This window comes from Rhodamnia argentea, chromosome 7 (genome assembly GCF_020921035.1).
Source record: "Rhodamnia argentea isolate NSW1041297 chromosome 7, ASM2092103v1, whole genome shotgun sequence".
Lineage (NCBI taxonomy): Eukaryota > Viridiplantae > Streptophyta > Magnoliopsida > Myrtales > Myrtaceae > Rhodamnia > Rhodamnia argentea.
The window spans coordinates 14,776,306-14,788,435 of NC_063156.1; the positions used below are offsets into that span (position 1 = coordinate 14,776,306).

Below are 12,130 nucleotides of genomic sequence, written 5' to 3' on the forward strand. Positions count from 1 at the left end.
AAAAGCGCCCAGGAGCTTTTGTTGGAGGCATCTGGAAGCTCATGAAAGCTGAGCACAAGAACAAGGAAAGAAGAAACTTGTTAAAAGTTTCAACAAAGTGAAATCAAAATCTCTCCGGAGTACATTTCCCCAGAAAAAGAGTGTCAGCATAAGTTTTTTCTCCATCTGACCTCCAATCTTGGCTCCACCTGCACGTCCCACATTCGAAAATGCAGCGTATACATCATCTAAATGTAATAATTTCCCCTTGGGATTCTATGATTCATGTCAGCAAAGAAACGGGAACACCTTTACAAAGTGTACCAGCACAAGAAAACTATGAATAACAATAAAGTTGAGACCATAAAAAATCGTTCTTCTCACTGATCCATTTCGATTGACCAAGGAATATTACACACTCAATTCATTTTCCATGACAAGGAGCGAATTTTGCAGAGCTGCTGATCTTTTCTGCATTACCTAATCACCAGATAATTAAAAAAGGATCTAAAGGGATAGTCATACACGAACATGCATGATTTACTGTCCAGTTCTAGACTGAGAAGTGACAAAGCATCATCAAAACTCCGCCTCATTGTTATCGTTCTCATTCTTGTTGTTTGCTTCTTCTTTTTCCCTGTTCCACTGCTCAATTTTGGCCCGTCGCTCCGCACTACTTTCCCTGACTGGACTCCTGTTCCTCCTACCTCCGGGGCTTGCACTCCTTCCCCCGCGGTGCCCAGGGCTTCGGCTTCTCAGCTTTCTACCCCGATCATGGTGACGGCGATCTCTGTCATCATCTCGTCTGTTTGGACCGCGAGAGCCATGCGGACGGTTCTCGAAACTAGGCTTATGAGGACTTCGACTACGGCTGTGCCTGCGCCTACTTCTCCCAAATAATCGCCTTCTCAACTCCCTGAAAAAGAGGCGAACATCTCACTCAGTTCCTGTAATAAGAAAGTCTGGGTAGTATGGTTAAAAACGGACATCACCTGCTAATCTTTTTCAGATGCATAAAGTTGCAGTAACCGCCTCGATTGCACACATTTTCCTCATATTGCCTGCAAGTAGCTTCGCGAAAATCGGTCACTGGAGAGAAGTCAACGATGATGGGGCGCCCTGGTATGAAAGATATTCATGATCTCATGCATAGAGGATTAACAATATCATATGTGCAACACAAACATTCAGAAACACATCAAAGAAGCTTATGATACAGAACCAGTGAAGGAATGATGTCATAGCAGAGTAGCAGAAATGATTTTGGATAAGCGTAACAACCATAAAGCAAAAAACTTCTTTAAAACCTGGGTGTGACGGTAGCAGCAACATCATAAAACAGAATAAAGCCATGGCATAAATGATATCTTTCTGCAATGAAAATGACACTGAATTTAAGGAGAAAACAACTCAAAGTACACCATCATAAGCAAAGAGCCACCCAGCACATAGATTTCATTCTATCTCAACTTCTCAGTTGAAGATAAATCAACATTCATTAATCTGATTTTCATCCTTGGTAAAATATTAACTATGCCATATATACAGAGAATCACTTAGCAGATCCTTCGTCCACTTCCCTACAGCATTTAGCTTGTCAACATTCTGACACCCAATGCAGAAAGAAATACATCAGTGGCAAAATGAAAAACAAGAAGATAAAGGATCTAAAAGCTTAATATAAAAATTAAAACTACTTATACAGGTGCATAATATATTGCCAAACGATAACATAAATCACAAAAGAAAAGAATGACAGGGGAAAATGAGTCAAATTTGCCAGATGTGAGTTACCTGACAAAACTGATGTTCATCAGACTTTTCTAAGAAACGAGCATTTTAGTGTTATACGGCAAGAAAACTTTCCTCGACAATCCACTCGACCTAAACAGCTTTCGGGACCAAAACCTAATAACCTGAAAACAGACTAGTCAATTCAAGTGTCCAATATTTTAAGTGCATGTTCTAGTAGTTTTTGTCCCTCAGAATCTAAAGGTAATCAGGTTAAAACAAAAAGACTATTCATTAGGAATTATTAAGTACACTCATCACAACAAAAAGTTTGTGTCTGCTTACTCTGCTTGATCAGTAAATACACACATAGCCCCAAACAATAACAAGGGCACCAAATTCTAAAAATGATTTCGATCAGGGTGGATGGTAAAACCAATTCCAACAGAACAAAGTCCAATCATGATGTTTATTTTCGTGTAAGCCCATGCAATCGACTGTCATATATATATAACGTAAAAGTTTATCTATCTCTCAGGATATAACTCTCAGGCGAAAAGGTGTTACTCCACATATGGCGGAACACAATGCATTGGTGCGCGCTATTTATCATTGACAACATTATCTAGCATATAAAGAATTTTTCTTTTGTCAATTAAGAACCAGAGAGTACTGAGATTTGAACTCCCAAAGGGAAGCAAACCCACCAAACTCTATTGTTTGGGCATTGTCTACCCATGCAATTAAGGTTAGCGCATGTTCCTAAATTCGCTAGAATCTAAACCCTTGACCTACTTCAAGATCTCCTAAGGTTAAAGTCATTAAGAGCCACATGTCAATACTGTAATATCTTAAGCTCTAAAAAGACACCAATAAAGTAAACAGAGAAGCAGAGAAAGTTCGATATTACCCAGATGAAATAGCTAAGAACTAATTTGAGTAATTAAGCTTCTGCAATTTTCTCAATGCTCCTGCATTGCAAATACCTATCATACTAACTCTTAGCCACAACCATTGTTTCCCAGGACCATTTCTGAGTGGCTTATCCTGTCACAAATATGTAGCAATTGAGAAATCTATTCTGTCTGAAAATCTGCTAAAGGCTTAGCCAGCCTGTAGAAAGATAATGATCCACCTTTATGCACACAAAATTTTCACTGAGTTTTAATGCTATTGATTTAACTAGGACAAAGAAACTTCATAAGAACGAACGCATGCCACATTTTTAGAAATTAGAGCGAAAACATTTAAATTCTTGGGAAATGCTCTAATGTGTCGGGCATCATAAGGGAAGAATTGGAGGGTGATTCCCCAAATCCTCCATCGGATTTGTTTTAGGGTTCCCCAAATCCTTGTTCCAATTCATTTTCATCATAATAATGGAGACTTAAACTGTTCATATGTAATATATGATATGTGGTTTCAATTTCTTTAAAGATCGAATGCGTTTCACGAACAGAAATATGCTTCTGGACAAATTCATTGCTGGCTAAGCTTTTAGCAGATTTTCAGACAGAATAGATTTCTCAATTGCTACATATTTGTGACAGGATACGCCACTCATCTGGCTAAGCCTTTTAGAGAAAGATATGCTCATGTTAGAGCTGACAATCAAAAACAGATTTCATTCAGAAGTTATTTAACACACAATGCAAGCAAACGATAAAAAATTCTAATGAGAATTGCACAATATTGAAAGCAACATGCCAGATGAGTGTACACGTTTCTCTGATCACTTCAAAAAGCAACGCTTGATAAGATGAGCAATGGGAGGAATGTAGACTAATTATCCTATATATAGTGCACACTTATTAGCTTAGAATGGACCAGAGTGAAACATCCATAGGTAGGCCGTAATATCTCTGTCTCAAGAGAATGCTTTCTTTTGAGCCTATACTGGCAATTTACAGGGTTGGCTGTGGGTGTATGAACTATAGAGAAACACCCTCCTTTTCCTCATAAAATAGAAATACCAATCAAGACCAGTAAGGGAGTAGCTCGCACAGGCACAATTATACATGTTAGAATTCACTAGTCCCATGCTTTGAGTTAACAGCAACCCATCTTCAATTTCAAGAAACAACAGCAGTTCTCACTAATCCACCATAGCAGAACTATACTCCACCGACCACATGTCCCGAACAACCCAAAGAAAGAACAGAGTCACCTTACACCCAAGACAAAGCAAATGAAGTAAGGGCCGAATCAAACCTGCATAAAACCTTCCAGTTAAATTCTGAACCGCATTGGCAGCATGTTCTTCCTCTCGGAACTGCACGTACACATTTCCAACCTGCACAAATAGAGACCATTAAAAACAAAGAAAACGAACAAACCCGAATCAACACTCGCACATCCTGAAGCACCACCGACAGAAAAATTACCATGTGGTCGGCAATATTGTCGCAGATATTTAAGTTCTCGATGTCCCCGTACTTGCTGAGCTCCTCAAACAAATCTTCGTAGAAATCCTAATCCAAACCACAACGAACAGACACCAAGCGAATACTCAGGTCGAGCTAAGACAGAACCGCGAATCACACAGAACAAAAAAAGAAAAAAAAAATTGAGAGAGATCGGACCTCGAAGTGGTCCTGGACCTTGCGGGGATCGAGGTTCTGAGCTTGGGGGTCGACGCCGGGGGTTAGCATGTCGGGACGCTGGTACATGTTGGAGAGGAGGATGGTGGGGCTGATGGTGGGCTTGGTGTGGAGCCGAGAGCAGCGATCGCCATGCCTGCAAGCTCCGATCTTGAAGTAGAAGGGGCAGTTCACTCTGTCCTTCTCGGTCCCGAAAATAGACGCCAAGTGCTCCGCCATTGACGCTCACGGATCGAGCTCCTGCAGATTCTTCTTTAGCTTGACGGGTGTGTTAGCTCTCTCTCCTCTCCTGCGGTTCTATTTCTCTGATCTAGGGTTTTCAGTTCTTGGTGCTTCTGATTGTATTTATCTCATTCATCGCAACATTATTGTTAATAATAATTTTTCTCGCGAAACTCCGACCAATAGGCAGGTTTGCCCGAGAGGTTAAGGGGGAAGACTTAAGATCTTCTGCACATAAGTGCGCGTGGGTTCGAACCCCACAGCCTGCACTAATTTTTCCTTTTTTTTTTTTTAAATCTTTTTGAGTTTTCTTATTTATTGTAATGCAGCCCCCACTTCTCTCTCCCTTTTATGACTTCAATTCTAAAGTTCAGTTCATAGTTTTTTGCTTATTACATATCAATATGTCAATAATAAATGAAACCAGTCTGATTTTTTTTAGTTTTGTTATAACTTTAATTCTACAAATCAATCAAATATCTTTTTCTATGGCATGTTGGTAATTTGGTACGCCGTTCATATGTGAAATTTAAAGAAATCAAATAGGAGGCATCGCCAATCCATCTAACAGAAGAGCACGAAAGCTCCCAAGAAGCTCATACTTAGATTCTACAATATCAATCAAAGTGTTTACACTTGCAGACACCTTCAATTTTTGCTGAAGGTCCAAAAACTCAATCGTTTGACCAAAACTTTGACTAAATTGTGTGGATTCTTTTTTTTTGAACCTTAAAATGATAGAACTCTCCATAAAAACTCAATTTGCCCTAAATCGACAATCAAGTCAAAAGATATCATATTCTCTGATCATTGGACATGTCGGACATAGGACAAGTGAGGAAAAGGTGGTCAAAGCTCAAGCCACAACCGGTTAATCAAAATCTGAATTGACATGTCAAGGGCACACAACTTACCAAGAGAGGCATGCCCCGTACGATGAGAGAGGCGCGCCCCATCGTGAGGGCCACACACACCATACCTCCATAGGCGTGTCATTCAATTTGTGAGACGCACACCTAACATGAAGATATGTGCAGTTTATTGACATTTAAATTTTGTCAACCTTTTAAAAGAATTGACTACCTTATTTTGTAATGCATAAAAAAAATTAGAAATTCATCCCGATCAGTTTATGTTTTCTTAGTAGGAACATGTAATAGTGCGAGACTCAAATAAACTTCATTTTAATTAGTCTAGTGTAGGATGGGTTTGAGCGGGGAGGAGGCTTTGGACTTAAATTGAATTTTCCAGATTGAGCCCAAGTGAGCATAAAATTCGGCTAGGCCCATTCGAGACCTATTGTGGCCGAGAATCACACATGCAATAACACTTGAGGGTAGACATGACCAAAATTTAACCGGGGCTCGGAACCGGCCCGTTGACTGACCCGTTAACCGGGCCCAAGTTCCAACCAGGTTTTTTTTTTTTTTAAAAAGGGAGGAGGCCCGGGGAAAAAGTGTTATTGTGCCTAGGAATCGGTGGTTCCAAACCGGAACGGGAACCAGGCCGGAACCAGCGGTTCCAAACTCGGAACCGGAACCGGCTCTTCAAGGGCCGGTTCCGGTTCCACCATTTTTAGGAATCGGAACCGCCGGTTCTCGAACCGTAACCCGCCAAGTCTACTTGAGGGGTTCGAAATAAGGGAACATTGCATTCTTTGATAAATTTTGGAGACAATAATGGGGATATTTTAATTACCTAGCATGGATATGCCGATACATTCTTTTAGCACCAAGTTAGGAAACAATGATTTGAAGAGAACTCTAATCTTATGCTTCAAGAACCGCGCCTTGCCACTACAACTAGCATTCCCAATGCTTCGTGTGCATTGGTGAAGTAGCTCATGAATGCAATGTAGTTCGATTTCTGACACATCCGTGCCTGCGAAACCCTAGCCAACTTCTGCAACCTTCAGTATCACGTCGGCAATGGCCTAGTGGCGTTGACAAGCTACCAGCAACCTCGGAAGATTTTAACTACGGTTCTTCTAGGTGATTCCAACAACCTTGCAGCGTTGGATCAGTCCCCAATGCGCACGACCAGCAGCCCAACGTTCCTCCAAACAACCATGCCCGCACGCTTCGGTGTTGCCAAGACGTTGGCGTGGCCATCCCATGACTTCTAGCAAGCTCGCCATGCCGGACCGGTCCTCAACAGCAGCGCCAACAGATTTCCAGCCTACTACTTCCATAGCTGATTCCCTTGCGGAGTTCCTCGGCGTCCTACGGGTTTTCCGACGATGGCCCAACAGCTTCGATGCGTCGTCGTCCGGTCCTCGTTTGTAGTCCCTTGCTATCGACCTCCTCAAGCTCCCAATGGTCCTTACCTCCAAGGTAGGTCATGGTTTGGTTCATCCTTAAGATGTTTCTGTATATTATTTTAAGGGTTAATATCACAAAAAACCCCAAACTGGTACACCCGTGATAAATTTATCCTAAATTATTTTTTTAAAAATAAAAAACCTCAAACTGGTATACTTATGACAAATTTACCTCAAACTTGTACACCTGTGACAAATTTACCCTTCGTTAGTTATCGATAAATCTAACTGTCAAATTGCTGAGTTGGATGACACGTGCCGGTTGATAGGTATATCATTTTGGGGTTTTTGCGCTCTATTTGTCAAAAGTTTATCAATTTAGGATTTTTCGTGACATTAACTCAATTTAATGTAGGGTAAATTTGTTACAAGTGTATCGATTTGGGGTATTTCGTGGTCAAAAGAATTAATTTAGGGTAAATTTGTCACGGATATACCAGTTTAGGATTTTTGGTGGTCAAAAAAATAGTTTATGGTAAATTTGTTATAGGTATACCAGTTTGAAATTTTTTGTGGTAAAAAAATAATTTAGGGTAAATTTGTCACAAATGTACTGGTTTAGGGTTTTTCATGATCATAACCCTTATTTTAAATGTATTTTATCTAGGGACAAAGCCTTATAATATAATTCCATTGCATTAATAAAGATATATTAGGATGTTTGACCTTACAAGTACCCAAATGGATTTAGAACCCATTTATTGATCCATATTTGATGATGCGGGTCATAAATGGATTGCATTAAGTTTTAAAAATAGGCTTAAGTGGGCCATAAATGGGTTACCTAATAATTTGAATAGGTTGAGAGCGGGAGAAAAACACAAGAAGTGCCAAAAGTTGTGTACGACGCTTACTTTAGTCTTGAAAGTTTTGTTCGGATCACTTTAATGTCAATTTTTTTTTTAAAAACGATCACTTAAGTGTCAATTTCGATATTCTTGATTGAAAATCCGATGTTGCATCGCCGAAAGTTGAGTCAACAATAAAAAAAGCTAAAAGTTGAAAATTTATTAAAAGGTAAAATATACAAACTTAATTAGTTTTAAACAAACAAGCTAATTTTTTTTAAAAAAGGACATGTGCAATAGAGATCCTAAAACTTGTAATGAAAGTAGAATTAAGTACTAAAACTTAGAAAAAGTGTAATCAAGTCTTAAAACTTATCAAATTATTGCAATCAAATTTTTCTGTTAACTCCCAGTCCATTTGGACTAATGAAAAATGCTGATGTTTGTTGGTATTATCTCTCTCCTACATGGTAATGATGTGACTAAGATGACGTCATTTTGGTTCAAATTTGATTTTTAATACAAATTTTATTTAAAATATATTTAAAAAAATTAATGATATTTTTAAAATACAAACTATATTTAAAAAATTGAAAATACATTTACAAATTTAACAATTTTTTTTTTTAAAAAAAAACAAAAGGGTGGAGAACCGGGAGGCGAGGGCTTGCATAGCCCTCGCCACCACGGCCCCACCATCATTGGCAAAGAGCAATTGTGACAACCTAGATCTTAGGGCTAATCTGAGAAGAAGTAATAGATGGTTATATTCTGGAGTCACGGGTAACTAGGATCAAAGCTAATTCGTAGACCTAAGAGAGAATCTTGATTTAGATAAATATTTGAACATATATGAACTATAGATGATTGCATTTTGATATCAACCGACTATGTAGTCGATTATGGTCTAATTGTGCGGCAACTTAGGCCGGGCATGAATTGACCTTGAAACCAACGGAAATCAAGTTGATCGCCTAAGAATCGATCCAATCATGGGGAGATCATCTTTGGACATGCCAAACCACGCGTTTGGTTATGCCATTGAACACACTCGGTTGAGTGCAACAAGATGCCATCCGCGCCCGGTATGGTTCGGTTGTGAGCCGACCAAAACTTAGTTGTTAGGAGCTCAATTCGGCTTTGATTAATGCAAGGCAAGTACCGAATCAATAATAAGTGCCACACCTAGTCCATTGGTCAAGAATTTCGAGAAAGATCATGCCCAACAATTAGAAACCAATGATTAGACAAGTCTTTGGCTAGTTATAGCCGATGACATTAGAATGCCCAAATTATCATTTGTGGTGATCTTAAGCTAATCGATGCTATTAGAGAACCTTAATTGTCATTAGGGAATAATTCTTAGATTAGCCAAATACCAATAGGAAATGGACAACTCATTGGGGCGTGTGGTAGCAAGAGAAGGATGATATCATAGGGGAGCATGTAGCACCATGAGAAGGTTCTAGATACATGCCTAATTGACACGAGAGAGAACACTTCATGGGGGGTGTGTAGCACAAAAAAAGGAGATTCCATGGTCTAAATTTGACACATGCCTAATCTAAGCTTTTAGGATCATTAGGTGGATATGTGGATGAGTTGCTAGTTAAACACTTGACCTATAATCATTACTTCATTAATTAGTGGGGATTATGTGTCAAATAACTAATAATCAAAGAGTGATAAGTGGAAAGTACAAGAGGACAAAACTGGCTTGGGAAATAAGTTAGCATGAGAAAATGACAAGTGGACACCTCTGGCTTGGAGAACAAGCCAAAGAAAGGCTATAAATAGGCTAAAGGACCTCTTGCCCTCCTCATCTCACGCCACTCTCTCATTTTCACCCTCAATTCATGCCATTTTCTCTCCTTCTCTCCCTCTCTCTATTTTCTCTTGGTTTCACCCCAAACCGCCATCACCATCGGCCCTCACGCCACGTCAAACCACTACTACCGAGCGCCGACCACCATTTGTGCCTCAAGTTTTCACTTTACTCTTTTGTAGTTCTTACCAACAAGACGGGTAAATAAATTTCTAAACCTTTGTTAAGGTGTGCGGCTAGTACCAACTTGTGTGCTTGCGTGAAAGAATTGTGATCTTTCATGCTTTTACTTATGACTCACCGCCTATGGTGGTTGAGGTTACTGATATTGATATGATATGTTATGATATGAACCGCCTCATTCGTGAGCGAGTGAGCGTCTCCCGCTTGTGAGGTTTGGTATGGGGCGAATCGAACGAAACGACGGAAACGTTCGCTCGAGTCACGAATGGATTGCCCTACGGGATGCTTTGGTATATTTGTAAGATACATACTGAGATGCCTCGTTCAAGAATAGATGGATGGGCCTGCAAAAAGCGCGAGATGAACGGAAGCGATGGTGATTGCATGCTTGTTTACAATTGCTTATCGAATTGAAGCAAAGAAGCATTCTTGTTGTTTATAATCCGATTACATGTTACATGAGTTGATTGTTAGCTAAGCTCCTTACTTGTGTTTAGACATTTACTTGCTAAAAAGTTGTTCTCATTTCCTTAACCTTTCGGACTTGTAGGCATGACAGCTATTCCACCCCCATGCTTTGGTCTTATAATGTCCAAGGAAGTTACTCATATTGATGTTGCGGATTTAGATAGCGATACTACTTTTAGGTGCTATCTCACCACCCTATATGTGGAGGAGGGACTAGAGTACTAGGTCCATCATCGTTATGTGGCATGATATGTGAAGTTTGGAGAAGACTTGCTTGGTCCTATTTGCGACTTTGACGGACCACCTGTTTTTAATGACGGCGGGTGGCCTTGCGATGCATGAAATGAAGATAGAGGATATGCTCTTTTTGGGTTAAGGAGAGAAGATGACCTTTTTGGAAGCCGACTTTTGGAAGATACCATTGCCACTAGAGGAACTAGGTCTAACCAAGCCTAATCGATGTAGTTGTATGTGCTCTTATATTAGATATGCTATAACTGGTGTAGAAAAGTGAGTGATGTAGTGAAATACCTAGCTTGTTAATGAAATAATATATTTTGTAGATCAAGTGTTCTTTTGCCTTGTCTTGACCTTTTGATTTGTGATAGTTAAATCCACCCTTCAACATGAAATAAATCATCAAGAAAGGGAACACCGAGATACTGAGGTTGACATGTCTAGGACGTCATTAAACCTCATCTGTGACACTGAGATATGGCAGCCTCAATCGGCTCTGCCGAATGAATCGCCTTAAACCGAGGCACCACCAAGAGCATAATGCATCCTACGTGGGGCTTAGGTCAGGTCAAGGTGTCACATCAACTACCTTATATAAATGCGGAGGAAGACTATGATGATATCGATGATTCTTGTGAGCTCAATGAAGATGAGAAACTAGCATACATATTCATAGTTAACATGGTGTCCTTAGAGATCTTTGGAAGTTGCCTTAGTCAAATCATTGAAGATGAAGAATCGGTTGGATTGTTCACGTCCTTGAAAGTCTTTGGAAGCTGATATGGTTAATAAACGATGACGAGGAATGAGAGGAATGTTGATGTCCTGGGAAGTATTTGTATGTTGTAGAAGCCAAGAGGATCATTGCATGGTTGATAATAAGTTAGTCCACACAGTTTGTTAGTGGATAACATCAACATACAAGTAAAAATCTACACTTCTGATTATAGTCAAGGGATCGTGATGATATTTAGTCTCGAAAGGTATTGGTATCCCGATCACCCGATTAGAACATTGATCAAGATGAAAATAGCCGTAACAAAGGTTTGAAATTCGTAAAAAGACCACTAGAGTTGATTAGGAGTAGCTTTGGCAATAATAAGGCGGGACAAATTCAATTACAAGCATTATTTTGGGAAATTGCCATTGTTAGAGAGAAGTTTGGATGATTTCTAGCAATGTCCTGTCATTGGCATGATGAGAACCAACGGTTACTTGAGGATTTCAATGGGCAATGGTTATCTAGGGATGGATGGCTATATATTGAGTCCAAAAGAAGTAATTGGGTTGGGTAGAAATAAACAAAAGTAGTCGGGTGCTTTGAGTCTTCTTCTCTGCTATGTTTTTGTTGATATTAACTGGTTGATCCTAATGTTAATGTTTGGTCGATGGTACTGTTTGCAATCATTGATAAGAGAAAGTATACAAGAGTGATAGTAATACATGAGTCATAATAGTGTGATCTATTTAAAATAAGGTACTTACTGATTGTAACTTGGTTTGAAGATTTCTAGTGGATTCCAACCTTGTTGTGGCTGTTAGTATTAAAAGTGGACATAGGCTTGGAGACAAAGCCAAACCATTATATATCTTCTTGTAATAACTTCTCTCTCATCATTATTAGCATTACATGGTCGTAATCATCATCATCCGTTGTACATCAGCACACGCACCTGATTTCTACAATCCATTTCTACTTATGTTTGTACTTGAACAAGATGTCTCATTGTTGTGTGCTATCTTTTACTTTCACTTTTAACCGATGCCTGCATACTTG

The 12,130-nt window shown here is 39.5% G+C and overlaps 1 protein-coding gene and 1 non-coding gene across 5 annotated transcripts; one reads left to right on the forward strand and one right to left on the reverse strand.

The window, feature by feature from the left end:
• Positions 1-334: 334 nt before the first annotated feature.
• Positions 335-4,630, reverse strand: LOC115743561 (splicing factor U2af small subunit B-like). Of its 4 annotated transcripts, none has more exons than XM_030678401.2 (5): positions 4,293-4,628; positions 4,095-4,181; positions 3,922-4,003; positions 972-1,098; positions 335-895 (listed from the first exon to the last, which is right to left on the reverse strand). In XM_030678401.2, the coding sequence occupies exons 1-5, from the start codon at positions 4,527-4,529 to the stop codon at positions 559-561; spliced, it is 870 nt and encodes a 289-aa protein (XP_030534261.1). In that variant the 5' UTR covers positions 4,530-4,628; the 3' UTR covers positions 335-558. The 4 variants fall into 4 exon arrangements, 2 of the variants coding, with proteins under 2 accessions (XP_030534261.1, XP_030534262.1); XR_004015705.2 differs by lacking the exon at positions 335-895 and adding an exon at positions 1,774-1,895 and having other exon boundaries at positions 987-1,098; positions 4,293-4,630; XR_004015706.2 differs by lacking the exons at positions 335-895; positions 972-1,098 and adding exons at positions 1,105-1,584; positions 1,774-1,895 and having other exon boundaries at positions 4,293-4,630.
• An 88-nt stretch (positions 4,631-4,718) lies between these two features.
• On the forward strand, positions 4,719-4,801 carry TRNAL-UAA. Its single transcript has one exon. It is a non-coding gene; the product is annotated as a tRNA-Leu (tRNA).
• The last annotated feature ends 7,329 nt before the right edge of the window (positions 4,802-12,130 follow it).